General features: G+C 39.2%; 2 protein-coding genes across 4 annotated transcripts; one reads left to right on the forward strand and one right to left on the reverse strand.

Moving 5' to 3' along the window:
• Window positions 1–3,643: 3,643 nt before the first annotated feature.
• Window positions 3,644–8,384, forward strand: LOC129182891 (uncharacterized). 2 transcript variants are annotated; one of them, XM_054779534.1, is made up of 4 exons: window positions 3,644–3,743; window positions 4,603–5,129; window positions 5,237–5,270; window positions 6,787–8,384. In XM_054779534.1, exons 2-4 carry the CDS (start codon window positions 4,929–4,931, stop codon window positions 7,179–7,181), a joined length of 630 nt encoding a protein of 209 aa, XP_054635509.1. In that variant the 5' UTR covers window positions 3,644–3,743; window positions 4,603–4,928; the 3' UTR covers window positions 7,182–8,384. The 2 variants fall into 2 exon arrangements, with proteins under 2 accessions (XP_054635509.1, XP_054635508.1); XM_054779533.1 differs by lacking the exon at window positions 3,644–3,743 and having other exon boundaries at window positions 4,523–5,129.
• Window positions 8,385–10,496: 2,112 nt separating this feature from the next.
• Window positions 10,497–17,050, reverse strand: LOC129183021 (tumor necrosis factor ligand superfamily member 14). 2 transcript variants are annotated; one of them, XM_054779793.1, is made up of 7 exons: window positions 16,989–17,050; window positions 16,355–16,571; window positions 11,604–11,672; window positions 11,484–11,517; window positions 11,187–11,249; window positions 10,861–11,098; window positions 10,497–10,781 (listed from the first exon to the last, which is right to left on the reverse strand). In XM_054779793.1, the coding sequence occupies exons 1-7, from the start codon at window positions 16,991–16,993 to the stop codon at window positions 10,592–10,594; spliced, it is 816 nt and encodes a 271-aa protein (XP_054635768.1). In that variant the 5' UTR covers window positions 16,994–17,050; the 3' UTR covers window positions 10,497–10,591. The 2 variants fall into 2 exon arrangements, with proteins under 2 accessions (XP_054635768.1, XP_054635769.1); XM_054779794.1 differs by having other exon boundaries at window positions 16,975–17,029.
• Window positions 17,051–18,562: the final 1,512 nt, after the last annotated feature.

Below are 18,562 nucleotides of genomic sequence, written 5' to 3' on the forward strand. Positions count from 1 at the left end.
GTAAGTGTTCACTTCCTGTATTCGAAATGTACTCTTTGCCAGTTTTAAATACACAGACAAATGATAAGACAGTAGATGAAAAGGCTAATAGTTGACAGAAACATAGCTGGATGATGAGTGAGTACAGACAATGTTCTCACAAAAAAATGAAGAGTTGTAAGTGTAGTAGTGGTTAGACATAGCATTACATGTACACAGCGGTTGCGGTCTCTTCTTCCTTTTACTTTGTCAACACCAACTGCTTGTATCGTTTCTTGAAATGGCTCATTTTAGTGCATTGTTTGAGTTCCTTACGCAATCCGTTCCATAATTACATTCCACATACTGAAATGCTGAAAGTTTTTGGTGTCGTTGAGTGTTTTAAATTACATTTCTCCCTAAGGTCATATTTCTCCTCTCTTATTGAGAAGAATTTGATAACATTTTTGAATGTTTTGAGATACATCACAAAGTACAATTCACAGTTCCACATGTCCAAAAGGAGTAGGAAGAAGCAAAGCTTATTTAATCCCACCCCCCCTTCCATTTTACATCTGTTGCAGTACACGTATTCACTTCCTGTATTTCATGTGGTCTTTTTAATGCATACAAAAGTGATAAGTAATGTATCAATGCGGTCATATGAATGTCAGGGTTTTCTCACAATCTTAATAAATAAGAATTTTATATAATAATCAGTATAATAAAAAAATAAGCCACATTAAATACAAATAGACAGAACAAGTTCAAGACTTTCTTGTATTTTGCGAAAATCAAATGCCTGTATTTCTTCTTGAAATGGCTCATCTTAGTGCTTTGTTTGAGTTCCTCACTCAATCTGTTCCATAATTTGATCCGACAAACTGAAATGCTGGTGAGAGGTACAAACTCACCGAAATATACGAATTAGAAGCGCCGACAGCCGTAGCAAGGCAAGCTCACAGGATAACTGCAAATACAAATTGACGGTGTGGACACTGAAAGGGTGAACGGAAATACATTTTGGGGGCTCATAATAGATGAAAAAAATGAGCTGGAAATCTCACGGATACAAATATACAACACAAGGTGGTGAGAAATACTTCAATACTAAATAAAGCATTCCTCTCAGTAGGTAATTTTGGTTGGCCGGCCACTCCTGGGAAGGTTCACCACTCTTCCATGTTTTTCCCATTTGTGGATAATGGCTCTCACTGTGGTTCACTGGAATCCCGAAGCTTTAGAAATGTCTTTATAACCTTTTCCACACTGATAGATCTAAATTAATATCAGTTAAGTTATGTTTTAACAGGGGGGGGCAACACTTCTTCACATAGGGATTTTTTTTTGCTCCCTTAATTTTAAAAGGTTTCAATGAAAAACTGCATTTTTTGTTCAGTTGTGTTGTCATTGACGAATATTTAAATTTGCTTGATGATCTGAGACATTTAAGTGTGACAAACATGCACAAAAAGAAGAGATCAGGAAGGGGGCAAAAACCTTTTCACACCACAGTATTAATAGTACATTGGTTGACATGACTTAAAGCACTGCCGGTTCCACTGCATTTGACTAATGCGTTTACACGACACACTTTTGGAGTTATTTTATATAGCTTCTCAGCTACAAACAACTTTTCAGCAGGGATTGCCTCATTGTACATACAACAGGAGTGACTCTGAACTGTGACGTTTGTAAGAGTGAAAGTGAAAACAAATAATAAAAACCCAAGAGCGTAAGAAAAACAAAAACATTTGAGGATCTCTGTGGGTGTGTGCTTGTTTGTGTGTGTGTGTGTGCGAGTGTAAACGTGTGTGTGTGTGTGTGTGGTTAGTTTCAATAGGGAACACAGGTTGTTGGCAGCAGCACATGACTTTTCTCAATCGGATGTCATACTGGTAATTCTGCGGCCATCCTCCACACAAACAATCCCCACATTTTCCCATCATGCCCATTTTTGTTCTCACTTGTCGTTTGCAAGCGAGTCAGCATTTCATGTGTGATTAGGTCATCCTGGGGGAGGACATCACTTCCACTTTTTCAGTACAAAACGTCTCAGCTTTACACACCGAAAACATGAAGGCAAATGCACATCAGAGATGAGTAATGAAAAAAACGTTTAAACACACAGAACGCATGAAAGACAAAATAGACTCATGATTAACTAGAAGAATGAAATGAAGGAGTAATAAATCCCTGTGGTTGTCTTGCAGGCCATGCTTTCTTCTTGACATACACTCCTGGTCAAAATTTTCAGACCAGTTGAAAAATTGCAAGAGTTCAGACAAAAACTGAAAAAACCGAGGCAATTTTTTCCAAAGGAAATGTAAATTCAATGACCATATTGTAGCGAATAATTGCAGTTTTACATGCAGAAAACTATTTAAAAATAATGAGAATATATAATCACACTTAATGCAAATTTCATGGACCGCGTAGGGCGATGTGTTTGGACACTTTGTGGAATGACACCGTACAGAGCCAACACACCAGTTTTGTTAGATGCAATATTGTACGAAAACTGAGACAAAATTTTCATCAAAAAATGACTCATACGGTAACTGCGGCATACGAAAACCGAGGTTTTTATACCCATACAATTTTATACTCATACAGAGGAAGCATACTTTAAAGGAAAACTGCACATTTTTTGGAATTTTGCCCATCATCCACAATCCTTATGTGAAACATGAAGACATTATTATTATTATTATTAACATTGTTACGCCAATGGAACTATGTTACTGGCGCATTGACACCTCGCCACACCACACCGGCTCACTACTAGCCAGCTAGCAACTAGCTTCACCACACGCTCACCCGCAGGGCGTCAGAGCCGCACTCACAGTGCCTGAGACCACTACTAAAAAGGTAAGGCTACATATTGGAGCTACCGCCACTGCTGGTGTGTTTTTGTTTTTGAGTATAGAAAAGCTAACGCTAGGTGTAGGCAGGCATTCATTTCTAAGTTGCTATGTGAAATCAATGCGCCCAGGAAGGAAGTTCCGGTAATGCTTAAAAGGACCAAAATACAGCAAAATACTGTAAGTATTACATGTTATCATGAATATACCTGTTACTACATGGTTACAGCATGTGTATAAAACCATAAAACCTTTTTGGAGGTTTTTGGAGCTGTTTTAATAGCGGTCTTTGTAGGCGGCATAGATCTATCCCATTACTTTTGCAGTAATGAGCTGTCTCTTTTTATCTCTTTTTATATCTTTAGAAGGCACAGAAAACAGAAAGACGTTCATTTCTCACATAAGGATTGTGGATGATGAGCATTTAAAGTTTTCCTTTAAATGGATTGAAATTATAAGGCATTTTTGGGTAAACTTTGAGTATCATTTGAGGACTGTATATCAGTGTCCTTGTTTTTGTCATCAGAATATGATCACATTAAAATATATATAATAATCCAGCTTCATAAATAATGTACTATTTAAGTGATTGCTTCCAGATTCATATATTCTGTGTCCTAACCCACAGTCAAATTCGGATGATAATTGATTATACATGTTCTATGTGATATGTTATATGTTCATAGTTTTGCAGCACCAGGGTTCTAGAACATTTTAGGACTCATCATAGCTATTTTTAGCAACTTGACAGGCATTTCACACTGTGTATGAACCGCAGACTTTCCATAAATGTTTCTCCTTTGCTTAGGTTGCGGATTTGACAAGCTAATCATATTTTGTCACCAGGAGTGTCACTTCATAAAATAAGAAAACTTCCCTCCTGGAGTAAAGTCATCACACCAGTGAGGACCAGCATGATGAGTAATCTATACTCATCATAAGTAATCCATATCACTAAAGTAGAGATGTATACACTTATCATGGACATGATTGTCATCTTAATTTTGGGTTATTCGTGATTCATTTGAACAGTGGAATGTATGGTTGGGCAAAAGTGCAAATTTTGGTATCGACTTGATACCAAGTAAATACAGTACAGGGCTGAAGGGCAGATACTGATACTATTTACTTGAACTCTTTTTGACAGTGATTGACTGTTTGTAATCAATATAACAATATATAGATATTGATCTGATCCCCCTGATCTGATTTATTATAGAAGGTACATCAAATCCATGATTTTTACAAACAACAATTGGCTGCAAAAAGTTTGATATTTGGGGGATTTCTCTCACTGTGTATGTTTTTCCACAAAGAGTCCACACAGAGATTCTAATGGCGATCTGAAGCCTCAATCTAACACAGGCACGTTATGCACTTTCCCTGCAAAAAAATAATTCGAGCCCATTTTGTTCCCCTTTAATTTTGAGCATGACCGGGATGTATTTTCTGCATGTTAACGTCAGAGGAGAGAGTAATAAAAACTGCAACTGCAACATGAAAACAAATGTCTCTCCGGCCAGCCCCAAAAACTAAAAGTGTGGAAAACGATAGCGTCTCATATCCGTTCACATACATCCCACACAGTCACACACCTCTTGGCGGGGAATTCCTGACGTCACAACAATTGTTCATCTGATTGGCTGCCTAGAGAAGCGAAACCGTTTGTCGGCCTGATGATGAAACTCGCGCAATCTCCAACACACCCACAGCTTTTCTAAACGAAGCCTGAAGATCCTGTTTTGTGTGCGTGTGTATGTGGGTTTTTGTTTTTTTTTAGATTTGACAAGTTGACAGTATGGAGATGATCTGGAGTGACACCATTTGCAATACTTTGCGCAACACGAGTCTCGGAAAGTTTTCACGCCCCCGGAAGATACCTCGTGGGAGGCGGCGTGAGAGCAGAGGCGAAAAGGGAAACCCATGACTTTTGGGTGTGAAACAGAAGAGACACTATAGAAGAGTATAAAAGACCAACTCAGTGGCATTCTCCTCAATCAACAGACCTGGACTGGACTGTGTGGTGCCGACAGCCGTTTTCCAGGCACGTGGACTTGTCCCTCGGTTGTCCCCGTGTGCGCATTATTGGAACATAAAGCTGAAGACATGGACATTGAGTGTCCGGAGAAGAGATTCCGTGGCCGTGGACAGTGTATGGACGCGTGCGTGGTGGTGTCCATCCTGGTCCTGTATGCAGCCTTCACAGGTTGTGTCATGGTGCTGATGGGGCTGCGCTCCAAAATGGACTCATCTCCACAGCACTTTCCAATTGATCCGACAGGACTCACACCGAACCCAGCATATAAGGTACATATTGGATTTTGGATTGGTTTTTTTAGTTATGTCGACAAGACAACTGTGTTTCTCTTTTGCACATATCTGACTTATTAAAAACCTATTTTTTGATTTGACAGATGCAGAACTTTGCTTTCTTGGAGGCCGTCTCAAGTAAGTCTATTTTTTTTGGTGGAATTTAAAACTACGCAGGAGGGGCACTTAGACAGATTATTTTAATTCTTGTAAAAATCTCTAGATTACAGTCGTCCCTTGCCACTTCACTTTATCTCCTTTTTTCAAGAATATATTAATTAACACGTTGAGTACTGCCTATATTCGTCCAAAATATGCACATTGAAACAAAATTTACGCATTTTTAACCTAAATTAAGCATTTTCCTGCATGAAAATGGCTGAATGAACTGAAATACAAATATGTCATTCAGAGATGCTGTGAATGATGTGTGCTATTCTACACCGGTCACTAGGTGTCAGTCACGTTCAGTGAGACACACCCACACCGGCCATGACTTTATTGCAGGCGTGAGTTCTCTCACAACAGGAACAAGAATTCCTAATAAAAATTGTGAATAAAAACGCGGCAAGCTAAAACTCGACTCTGAACTCCTGACGTCGCTTCCTGTCCAACCGCCACACATTTACAGCAACACACACAAGCATGATTATCCAGCCATCCATTTTCTGTGCAGCTTATCCTCACTAGGGCCGCGGGTATGCTGGAGCCTATCCCAGCCGACTTCGGGCGAGAGGCGGGGTACACCCTGGACTGGTCGACAAGCATGATTATTTACGTCTTAAATGGCTTGTTTACTCTTATTATGTCTACTGTATTGTCTACTATATGAGGGTACAGGTGACTATAGGGGTGTTACTTCATGTGTAGAGGGCTTGAATGTTAAAAACCTTATTTCGAAGGTTGTAAACAGGTTTTCTATGCTCTCACTATGAAAATATTTGATTTATAAATAAGGAATCCTACTTCGTGGCAATTCAATTATCATGGTCGGGTCTGGAGCCAATTAAGAGCGATAAACAAGGGATGACCTGTATTTGGATAATGTAGTAAATTAATGATAACTTTGCCATTAGTATCATTGTCACTTTGTTGATTGTCTGGTAGAAATGACATGGTTTGACTTGTATCAACTCAGTAAGTTCCCAAACATGCTTTCTCGCTCTTTTAAAGGGGGAACTTACACATGGCTTCTGCTCACATTACCTCCCCCAAGGAGGCCATGTTTTCATCAGTGACTTAATTTTTTGCTAACGATGATTTTATGTTGACTGCATATTCTAAATCCACATGTTGATAAAATGTTATAAAATATTCTTGTATAAAATGGGCCAAAATTTTTATTTAAAATCAAAATTGATATAATTTTTTTTTTTTAAATGTGTATGTAAGGTCAAAGGTTGGATGTCGCACAAATCTTTATTCATTTTGTTGCAATTCACATGTCATGTTCAGGAACTTCAGATGAGGTTATAGTTCTTGTACCTGTGTATGATCTTTTAGCTAAAAATAACAAAAAAAGAAATTGGAAATCCAAGGAAATACATTGTGCTATTTGTATACATTTATATCTAAAAATGATATGGAGGAGTTTCTGCTCTGTGAGTCAAACAAGAGCATGTTCCTCATAACATGCGTTTGTCTCCTTCTTCAGGCAAGTTGGTGAACTCCACCATGCAGTGGGCTCCAGTCCCTTACGGTGCCGGGAAGTCTGTTGGAAGCAACTTCCAGTTTGACGAAAATCAACATTTCCTGAGGCCCCAACGTGGAGGGACTTACTTTATGTACCTGGACCTCAACGTGACCTGCACTTGCGCCTTTGGGTGCAGCTGCAGCGCGGGCCGCCTGAGCGTGCAGGTGGGCGACATGCTGAGCTGCCAAGTGGAGCTTCCAGAAGGGTCCATGCCTGAGAGCAAAAGATGCTGGACAGTGAGTTGGATGGACAGCAACACCCAGCTGCTCACCCACATGAGCGTTCCAAAGGAAGGACTGAAGGACTGGAAGCTGGGGCTCAGTGGTTCTAACTTGGGCATGTTCCTTGTGGACTAACGTTTACAAGAGAATCGTCCTGCAGATCTGCAGGTCCCAGTTTCAGAACTCAGCAAGAGCATCGGCTCAAAGACTTGGCGGTTTATGGACGTTACCAGAAAGAAGAGAAGTTGCAGTCGGGACCACGCTAATTGGTTACAGACTAGACACTGAGTGCCTTTTTTGTAGTAATATGCATATTTATTTAACAACATGGGACTGATTATATTCCACACAGCTGTATGTCAGATATAGTCTTGTTCCATGTTGATAACACTACATTAGTGTTGATGTGCAATATGCTTCAAGTCGAATTTGAGTTGAATGCGACTGTGTTTTTTGTTTTCATTTTATAAATATATAAAAAAAAAGTAAATAAAGGCGAAGTTGTCAGTTGTAATGCTGACAAAGAGTGTACAGTACATAACAATAATATATTTAATAGTGCATTTTACTAAATAAACACACACCCTCCACTGGGATCCCTAAAAAACGACTCCAGTTGACTACAATAAAAAACGAAACACCGAGTTGATGATTAATATTTCCTACTCGATCAGTGCCCTGCAATTGCAGTCTCCTCGCGAGTGGAAGTAGCCGACAATTCAATGGCAAAAGACAATAATGTAATGATAAATGAATCAACGGTAACCAAACCAGTCCACTGTACTGAAAGATGTGGAATTAAAAACGTGCGATGGAAGAATGTAAGTCCAATGGACAAATTGCACGGTGATGATTGTATCCATATTAACATGGAAATAAACATGTGAACTCAGTTTTGGTCTCGGTGTGTGTGTGTTTGAATCGGAGAAAATGACGTCTGTGAAAGTGATTGCGGCACAGCTGAAAGTGGAATATTTGAAAAAAAAGTTTGTTGCGAAGGGGAAAGTTCCCTGTTGTTGTCGGTAGCGGGAAGTAACCGTGCATCACTTCCTGTTTATTTATTTTAAAGTGTGGTTTAGGAAACAAAAAAGCGTTGGTCAGCAAACAAGCACAATAGCGGCAAATAAATGGAGACGTGCATATGTTGACATTGTGATCGACCTTTGTTGCACACGAAGCAGAAGCCTGACACTGACATATTTTACACCTTTGCAGAGCTGCTTTCTAGGCAGTATATCATTTTATTTATTGGCGATAATACATATAGTTTTACATTAATACCTCAAAACTGAGCATTATTATTTTCTGTAACTACATTGGAGATAAGAAGGTTGTAACCAGTTGAGTGTATAAGGATAAGATATTTACACAATAAGTCATAAATATGTAAGAGACAACCAGAAGCTGGATGAAACATTTAAAAATGCATGTTTTATTTTGGTTTATGGTAAAAACAGCAGGTGGTCAAACACTGCATAAAATGATATTTTTCACTGTAAATAATAAAATAGATGAATGTAACATCACGCTATACTTTTACGACGTCTTCTTGTAGATTGCCATCAACCACTGGCCATATGTACATGTACAAAGGTGTGCACAGGGGATGTGCTTGAGTTGATTTGGGGTTTAGAACAGGAAATAACCCAATTATTTCAAGTGTCGCCACATTGTTGACATTTAGGTTCCCGCATGCTACTTTTGTAGCTTCTCTGTTTGTTTTTTATCGGATTTGAAATGAAATCATGAAGGTGTGATTGATGTAGCTTTAATTTACAAGGTTTCACAATGTTTTATTTTTTTTGCATCATGGTGACCTAGCGGGTCGCATGTTGGCCTCACAGTCACTAGACTGAGGGTTTGAATCCCCCTTCTGGCATCTCTGCGTGGAGTTTTGCATGTCCACCCTGTGCGTGTGCTGGTTTTGGACGGAGAGCCATTTTACATTCAAAATGTTTAGTTAAAAAAAAAAATGTACATGATTTTACAAAACATTTTAAAATAATTATGTACAAACAGCTAATGCAACTGTCAATTTAACATATCGTTTATTTTTGTCTTTTTCACTTTCAGCATTTCCTTGTCAGGTGTTGCCACAGTGAGTCAACTGCATGAATGGTTATGTCTTACCTTTTACCCCGGATGCTCTTTTTGATCAACTCTGCCCTGGAATCAAACCCGTACCCTCTGCCATAAAAAGCGGAAAAGCGTGCCATTTCACCAACAGGCATTATGGCATTTTTTACAATATTTGGATGAAAATCATTGGCGCTCAAAGCCTGGAGCCCATCGACATCACCAAATTGCACACAAGTGAAAAGCATGCTCGCTCCGAACACTGACTTGGCAGCTGAAGAATACTGTCTCGTGAGTCTGTTCGATTAGCAGACACATCTATGTCATAACACCATGTTTGACGCACAATGACCTGTTCTTTTCCTTCACCATACTTTCTTCTTCACATTATTCTGATACAAGTTGAACTTGGTTTCATCTATTTTTTTTAGGCTGATTTCTGTTTAATCCAGCTTTCCTGTTCTTGAATGCGTATGTGCCATGTTGTAAACCCCCGTGCCTCTACCTCTTCACCAATAAAAGTATTCTACCACCATGTTTCTTGCCTTCCATTGTCTTCTCAGCATTTTGATGTTGTTGAGCTAACCACTTTCCTTGTAGCAAACCACTGCTTTGTTGGTTTTTGTTATCCCTCTTACAGATCGATGTCTTTTTTTCCAGCCTAATGATGTTGTCTTTCACTTCCACTGAGAGCTCAGTGAACTCTTCTCGTATTAGTGACGTCATTCAGACAACTGCTAAATAATGATACTTGTGATCATGGCCACGTATAAATGCATAAAAATGGCTATAATTCCAACATGGTATTTGGCATGCTTGTGTAAAACCTCTTTCAATCACATCTTAACTGTGCTGTTTCAAGTCAGTTGTGTTTTATTTTCCTCGTTCGCCATATGTTTTTGCAAATGCCATTTAAGCATTGCAAGAAAAGCTGAGTCAGCCACAGCAGCCTCGGCATCTTCACTCTCTTTCAACCCTCCGTCGTCTTTTTGTCATTTTTTTTCCGCACCACATCCTGCTCTACACACACATGCAGCATTGCTTTGCAGGCGCTTGTGTTACTATACACATCAATAAATGTGCAAGTGTGTCATGTGGCTTCCGCCTGGGGTTTGTCCAAGCGCGTCGAAACCAACTGCAACAATGTTAACTTGTTCATACTCGGATGAGAGCGGAACCTTCTTCTAAGACAACCTGAGCAGTTCAGTTGCGATTGATTCCATGCCCTGAGAATACAATGACCTGGATGAATGAGAATATTCACAGGCACTTAACTCGTTCACACTCACTGTGGTTTTATTAGCTACACATGGTCAAGGTTGGATGCACATAAACTAATTATTCATTTTATTTATGCAACCAATAGTCGAGTCTGAATGTCAGATACTGTTTTTATGAGATTACAATCATTTGCTGCTTCTTCATTTGTACGCTCATCAGAGATGATGAGGAAAAGGGTGATTGTTTTTCTATGGCGATATCATAAAGGCCCCCATGAAGTTTTCACTTGGTCCAGGACGCAGCTTATGTATATTATCCACTGTGACAAATATTTTATCTCCAAACTGCAGGTGGAAGATCCCTGCCAGGAAACTGTCCCATAGGTCCTCCCCACCTGAGGCCTTCACACTTGAAGGTCTCGGGGTCCAGCAGCGGGACCTGGATGAAAAGTCCAAGAGGCAGAAACAGCATGAAATGGTTGCGTAAAAACAGACAAAGTGAGGAAGGGCCCACTAACCTTTTTGATTTCATAAGTTCTATCGAGTGGTCATATGCCTCGGTGTCTTTCATCACCTTGTGCTGGATGAGAGAACACGCCTCTGCAGCGTTTACTTGCACTTTGGAGTAGAGGTAGTAATAACCTTCTTTCTTCACCAACAGGCGGCCATTGCTGTAGCCCATCTGGTAGGTGATGGCATCGCCATCTTTGTCAACCCACTGCACCACATTTTCCTCTTTGATAGGACTGTTGCTACCTGATATGAAAATAAACGACAGTTTCAACCAAGACGTTGAAATAAAATAGACCTTTCTGTTGCTGCTGTAAAATGAGAGGACTCTTACACATTAGGTGGGCAAACGGCTTCTGTCCCAGCAGAGTCTGCACTGGGTTGACCTCATTGGAACCTGTTTCCATAGGGGAGATAGATAATTTCACAATTATTTTTTTTTAATCATATCTATCTATCTATCTGTCTGTCTGTCTATCTATCTATCTATCAATCTATCTATCTATCTGTCTGTCTGTCTATCTATCTATCTATCTATCTCTATCTATCTGTGGTTAAGTGATGGAGCCTATTATTTTTTTCATCATATAATTCAGGGCTTTTGTTTTAATGATAATAATAATAATCATACCATCAGCTCTCACGTGACCCTTAAAGGCACCGAACTGGAAGATAAAAAAAAAAAGAGCCTGTGAACTTCAAGCAATTTGGCAGCCTCACATGACTTATTACGTACATTAATGTCACTAACCTGCTCGGCAGATATTTTAGAGTTGGACAAGTTTCGACAGAGAGGATCAGACACACAAACGGAAAATGCCTGCAGGAGGAAGAGACAGTCAGACAAAATGTGTCTGCAAGACAAGCTTGCAAGTTCAAGAACAGCTACTGATGTGTTTGCGAAAACATGTAGTGTGGACATTTAACGATGTCCACACTACATGTGCAAAAAGAATGCGGTAATGATAATGCCACGGATATGAAAATTACATTTAAGCGACAGAGTTTGTTAAACTTCGTTCATTTCCAACTCTCAGGGCACCGTTACCTCTGCTTAATAATTACGTACAAATCAATACATTCTAATTATTTGAATGGATATCATTTCAATCATATAATCACAACATGCACCTTATGCAACTGGAGACTCTAAATCAGGGGTGTCAAACTCAGTCACGCAGGGGGCCAAAACTCAAAGCCTACTTTAGGTTGTGGGCCGAACTGGACATTAACCCCCACCCCACCCGCCGACGTATCTTTCTTGTTATTTATCCTGAAATTTTCACCACTTGTATATTTCTGCATATTGAAAGTATTAAAAACCTTAAAACCTTCTTGTCCTTTTAACCAACATAACTGGTGAACGAAGCACACTCATATGCATCATCAGTGCACACACACAGTGTCTATGCTCATTTGAAGTTGCGAAAATGACAGGACGTGCCCCTATAATCCAGGCTCAAAAAAAGAGTAGTTAGTATGGTCAAACTTTGAGAAAATGTCTCATTGACGACTGACAACTAGTTAAGTAAGCAGCCTTACACACCTTTTGTCCCGGTTCCCCGCGCGTGCAGTGCTGGAATACCAATATAATGCACCCCCGTTGATGCGTTCGGTTGGGACAGTTTGGGACAAAATGCACCTGACAGCTAGAGAATGTGCTTTTATCTGCACATACATTATTTTTAAATTCACTGGTGTGGATGGACATTTTTTCACATTGGAGTGATTTTTTTGTGTCCATTCATTCTTGCTTGAAATTTAAACTTTCCGATAGTCCGCGGATACAGTATACGACTGTGGTTGTTTTGGTGATCAACCAACTCTTCATCATTCTCTCAATGTCCAGGCAAAAGCTACAGTATTGTATATCGACACAAAAACATCACAATCCATGAGAAGAGTTTGCAGCTGTGGAATGGGCAGATTACGCATTTCCCAGCATGCTTTGCTGTAGTTAAAATGATCACTTTTGACTGTCTTATGCCTCTTTAAGGTGTTATTTTTTACAGACAGGGTGTAATCATCAAAGTGCTGCCCTTTTTAGTCATGTACAGTTAAATTATTTAGACTTTTGGTCCGTATCTGGCACCCTTATTAAGAATTATTCTATACACAATATTGTTTCCACTTGTAAAATTAAAATTAAATGACTGTCTTATGCCTCTTTAAGGTGTTATTTTTTACAGACTGGGTGTAATCATTAAAGTGCTGCCCTTTTTAGTCATGTACAGTTAAATTATTTAGACTTTTGGTCCGAATCTGGCACCCTTATTAAGAATTTGTGCTATACACAATATTGTTTCCACTTGTAAAATTAAAATGCCGGAGGAGCAGTTCATACAAGCGGGGCCAATTAAGCACTTTGTTTGATAAGCTCTGTGAGGCGGGCCAACTCAGTGCTATTTTCCAAACAGATCCGCGGGCCAGGATGAAATTGCAGCGCAGGCCGGATTTGGCCCTCGGGCCTGAGTTTGACACATGTGCTCTAAATTGTCCATAGATGTGAATGAGAGTGTGAATAGTTTCCCTATATGTGCCCTGCGATCTGCTCCAGTGTGCACCCCAGCTCGCCCATGACGTGACTGGGATAAGCAATAGAAAATGAATAAATTGACTAAACTATTCCATCTTTGTAGTGATTATAACGTGTATATATTAGACCAGGGCGCTCACACTTTTTCAGCCTGATGGCTACTTTTAAACATGACCAATTCCCAAAGATCTACCTACTATAAACATAGACAATATATTTAGAATATATGCAGTAAATGTGTAATGTATTCACTATATTTATAAATATAAGTATTTATGTACATTGCACATGTATATCAGGGGTGCACACACTTTTCACCATGCAAGTTACTAGTCAACATGGTCTATCACTTACTATAAAAGATATAACATATACAAACAATCCAGCAAATCTAACTGGTAAACTTTGAATCTACTATACTAAAAACCAATGAAGAATATTTCATATTCACAGTTTCGAAGTTTACAGGTAATCAAAGTAGTTGATATCTGAACAATTCAATTCAATAAAGATAATTACACATAATTCATCAATAGTTGTGCACATAACCTGAGTAGTATGTCAGTGGAAAGAGTCTTACATTCATTTGACACACAGTTCAAGTTTTACGTCCAGTTAGCGTTTGCTATCAAACATTCCACACATACAAGAAATGAAAATGATTATGCAAAAGACAATGCAGTCAAAGTCAAGGCAACATATTAAAAAGGTTTCAGCAATGGGCACATTTTCCAATTAATCATGAAATAGTAGTTACATGCGGAAGTGTAGAAAACACGCGTTTCTATAGTGGAGTTCAGGAATCAAACAATTAACTTTTTTTCAACATAACTAGCCGCCACAAATGAACGGATAACTTTTGTTACATGCATCTTACCGCTGAGTTAGCTTGTCAGTAACCAGGACAAGAAAGAGGAAAGCTGCATTTCCTCATGTAGCTTGAGATGTCTGTTACTTAATCTTCGCCGCAGGGGGAGAATCAGCGAATCAGGACGGGCGCTTAACGTCAGCTGTCTACAAAAGCTGTCTACAAAGTGACGTTTATGTGATCGACCCACAGTATCTTCTTGATCCACCAGTAGCTCGCGATCCACGTAATGGGCACTGCTGTATATAGGCCATATATTAGGCCATGTTAGATATAAGGTATATTACTATATGTGGATAAAACATAACAGAGACATAAAGTATGAGCACACAGCCTGAAAATGCCAAAAACAGAAAGAAAATCTGTCAGGTGATTAGAGTTAACTGAGCAATCGTTTTATAATTACAGTTTTACATGCATAAAATAATTCGAAATGCATATAAATGGCGTATGAAAGAGCTAAATGAACATTTAAGGTTACTTTTATTTTCACTGACTGACTGACTTCATTCACTTTTCCCAAAGAGACAAAGTGGCACTAAGATCAACCACCACCACCACCACCACCTTCTTGTTTTGCCTGAATTCCGTAGTGTTTCTCACCTTCTTTGTCAAAATGCTGGCACTTGCAACTTTCTTTGGCTCAATTTCGGGTTATTGTTGTGAGGAATAATTCAATTCAACAATTCAATTCAAGAAAGAACTACAAATGGCAAAAAACAGAACGGTGGTGGTGGTTGATCTGACTGCCACATCGCGTCTTTGGGAACAGTCACATCTTCAATGACAAAAATGTAACCTTAAATGTTCATTTATCCAATGAATTAATCATTTATATGTATTTGTATGCATTTGGAATTGTTTTCTGCATGTCAAAGTATGATTATAAAACAATAAAAACATGTTTTTTTGCTTACATTTTGGGCTTTCTGGAACACATTAATTGGATTTACATGATTTCTTAAGGGAAAATTTGATTCGGTTAGCGTCCGTTTCAGTTAGTCGGCCCTTCTGGAATGAATTAATGATGGTGACCAAGGTTCCACTGCATTGTTGTAAATCAACAATGTAGTCCTGTGATGGCAGGGCATGGATCCATAAGTTCTAAAAGAAGGCAAAACCCCAGAATCCTCCACAGAGATGGGCTGGTTGTCCAAATCAATGCATTTGATTTTGGATTTTCGATTTTCAGTGATCTGCTTTGCCTTTTTGTTCTGTTTTGAATATGTGTCCCAAGTTTGTAGATTTTTTTGTCGCTGGCCTCGCTAGCTGCTTCGTACGCCGTTATATGCTTGGTCATCAGATGACGCATTAAATTGGGATTGAATACATCCCTGCTAGACCACCCTTTGAAGTTGTCATTTTGCAGACTATTTTCATTTACAATGCAGAAGTAATTTCACACATGGCTTTGTTTACTTTCCGGCCTGCTGTAAAAACAAAACACTTTACAGCAGCTGCCATAAAGATCGGGTGGGCTAATTCTCTGTTCTCAGATCAATAAAAAAAGGCAACAATTGCCCCAATATCTCTAATTAAAAGTGTTTTGTGTTAACGGTTTTGGTCGTCTGGAACGGATTAATTGGATTTACATTATTTTCAATGAGAAAAAGTTTCAGATTTTGTCGTACGGTCCAGTTTTACACTGACACTTTGGAACGGATGAATGTATATGATGAAATAAACTTGGATAAATCATTAAAAATGTCATCCTAATAAGCATTTTGTAAAAATATTTTTAAAAAGGTTCCAGAATTCACTAGAATATTTGTCTATCATGACATAGTGATGCTTTATAAATTGTATCGTAAACCGTAAAAATTGCTGCGATCTTAAAGACTTAAGCAAAATAGAATGTCAGAAATGAAACGTGATGGGCTGTAACAAAAAAAAAAAAGAGTCCACTTGACACATTTGAAAGGATGGTCTTGTGACTTAGTGAGCAAAACCCAGACACAAAGAGGATGTTTAGCTGTCAGTTAGCAGTTTGCATGCGGGGGCGCAGGGAATATGACGTATGGAAAAATAGGGAAATTGGTGATGAAGCAATGCACTTAAAACACGAAGCACTTTTGTCCAAATCAGACATCTATCTCACCTCCGTTTTCATGTAAAGGTTGTAGACAAAATATCCCTCGACAACAAGTCCCAACACAACCAGTCCCAGCACCAGCAGAAGAAACCTGTGAACTCCTGGTGACCGTCTTGTTTTTCTTACACTGGGCGGGGAGAAGAAGGTGGCTCGACTGTCCACCACAAACACTTGGGGGTGGTTAGTCATGCTGGCCTCTGCCATCTTTGCACTCCTGCTCCACCTGCCATGAAAAAGGAAAAGTCAAAAGGTTCATTTAGGCAAGGAATGCAGAAAGGTAACTGGCAGGCAACAAGTCTAGACAAAAAAAGATATCATATGACAAGAATATAGACTGACAGACATGAAAGGCCTCCAAAATAAACAGCGGCTGCTCTTTGCGGGTACTGCACCACGCTTCTGGGAAACGGCGATTGCTACATACTACATATTGCGAGAACATGGCGACGCAAGGCTAATACAGCCTGGTTAACAATGCATGTTTTCTTCTTCATAGAGAGAATACCTTTGATTTACTGTTAGCTTCAGACGTTTCTTCTCAACTCAGCCACCCATCAAGCAATGAATTCAATCTCCCCGTGCAGCTCTTTTTTTGGGATATACAACTTAAAAAAAAAAAGAAGTACCTGAAAATATTTACCACATTATGGGGAAAACCTCCAATATAAAATAATGCAAGCTCTGAAAACGCCTAAACTTCAGGTGTCGTGCACTTAGTAAAGCTGACTGTGCGTGTATCCTGCCAACTGTCACCAATATTGCTGTTTTTTGCAAGCTCGCGTAAGGAGGAAATGAAGATGACACAGGGAAGAAGCAACCAGAGAGAGAGAGGAACGTATATGTGCATGTGTGTGTTGGACACTCCCCACGTGTACTAAATACAGTATATATACATCATTTATACATTTGTAAACACACACTTTCTTGCTCTTATTCTCATTTCCTACAAAATGATCACCATTTCACAGGCCTGATGGATTTGCTTGACGCATTTGCCACAATTCTAAGAAAAGAGCCGCCCTGCGTTTCACTGTCAAGCAGCTCAGGGTGTAGTCCGCCAGCTCCCCATGACACCTGGATGCATGAAACGGGATGGTTAGATGCACTAAGCCAAGGAGAACGTGGTGCCTATTATGTTTTCACCGTCGCCCACATCATTTTTGAATAGAGCATAAAATACCAATGCAAAGAATCATTAAATAGATGTGTGTTGTTTAAAGGAGATGTGTCGCACAGGCTTTGAGGAGATAGTGGAACATGAATGCGTCCACATGCTCTGCGTCCATAAGTTCTCTGTCACTACTTGAAATTGCTACACAGTAAATATTCTTATGATTTAAACACATACAGTATTTTCTGTCTATGGTGAACATGCTAGTGCTTGTAAAGCAACAGTAGCTGTTTTGTTGCTCCAGAGCTCCCTCTGTAGTTGTGAAGTGTAATTTTTTTTTAAAACAGCGGTCAATGCCAACTTCTTGACTAGGCAGCGTCAAGCACAATAATAAACACAATATGAGAGACGTCTAATTCTGTAGACCATCAATGCAGATGATCTAGAGAGAATGTTCTTCTTTCCGCAGGTGAGTATAACATTTACATTAAGATTTTATGATGGTATTTCAGAGGTAAGATGTGCATATCTTATTTTGCTTTATTTGGGAGGTGTGTATGACACGTTCCGCAAACCTGCTGACTAAAAACCTGACAAGGGTGTCAAAATGTAAAGTTGAGGTGCACTCAAAACTTGCTTATTGCTTGCAGTGTTCAATCACCACCGTGTAATAAAACGCATGTAAAAAGATAGCTGTCAAATGTTAAGTGTGTGAAAAATGGTGGCAAATAAAACCTTGCACTCACAAAACATTCATGTCAGTAATAACAATCATGATGGATGTACATAACGTCATAATGTTTTGGCCCCATAACTATAGCCTCACTTTAGGGGATCAAGGTGCTTCCCATGCTAATTTAGATTAGTTTATTCATAGGGGAAAATGCAATTTCATAAAACACATGAAAATAAATGAGTTTAAAAAGTCAGAATTAGCCAAGAGGCTATTTTTCATCCGTAGTCCCCTGGCCATGATGTTAAGAAGGCTATAAAAATCACAAGTACAGTAAGACGAAACAATAAAAACACAAAATCCATGCTGATTAGAACAGTATGAACATCAGAGAAATGTTACAAATATCACATAGAAATATAAGAGTACA

The sequence above is a fragment of the Dunckerocampus dactyliophorus genome, chromosome 6 (genome assembly GCF_027744805.1).
Source record: "Dunckerocampus dactyliophorus isolate RoL2022-P2 chromosome 6, RoL_Ddac_1.1, whole genome shotgun sequence".
NCBI lineage: Eukaryota > Metazoa > Chordata > Actinopteri > Syngnathiformes > Syngnathidae > Dunckerocampus > Dunckerocampus dactyliophorus.

What these genes read in the sequence shown, in the direction of transcription:
- LOC129182891 (XM_054779534.1), top strand. Translation starts at nt 4,929, where the DNA reads ATGGACATTGAGTGTCCGGAGAAGAGATTCCGTGGCCGTGGACAGTGT. An exon ending in CACCGAACCCAGCATATAAG is followed by an intron (nt 5,130 to 5,236) that starts GTACATATTGGA and finishes TTGATTTGACAG; the next exon opens with ATGCAGAACTTTGCTTTCTT. An exon ending in TTTCTTGGAGGCCGTCTCAA is followed by an intron (nt 5,271 to 6,786) that starts GTAAGTCTATTT and finishes CTCCTTCTTCAG; the next exon opens with GCAAGTTGGTGAACTCCACC.
- LOC129183021 (XM_054779793.1), bottom strand. An exon ending in CTAAAATATCTGCCGAGCAG is followed by an intron (nt 11,518 to 11,603) that starts GTTAGTGACATT and finishes TTTATCTTCCAG; the next exon opens with TTCGGTGCCTTTAAGGGTCA. An exon ending in GGGTCACGTGAGAGCTGATG is followed by an intron (nt 11,250 to 11,483) that starts GTATGATTATTA and finishes CTATGGAAACAG; the next exon opens with GTTCCAATGAGGTCAACCCA.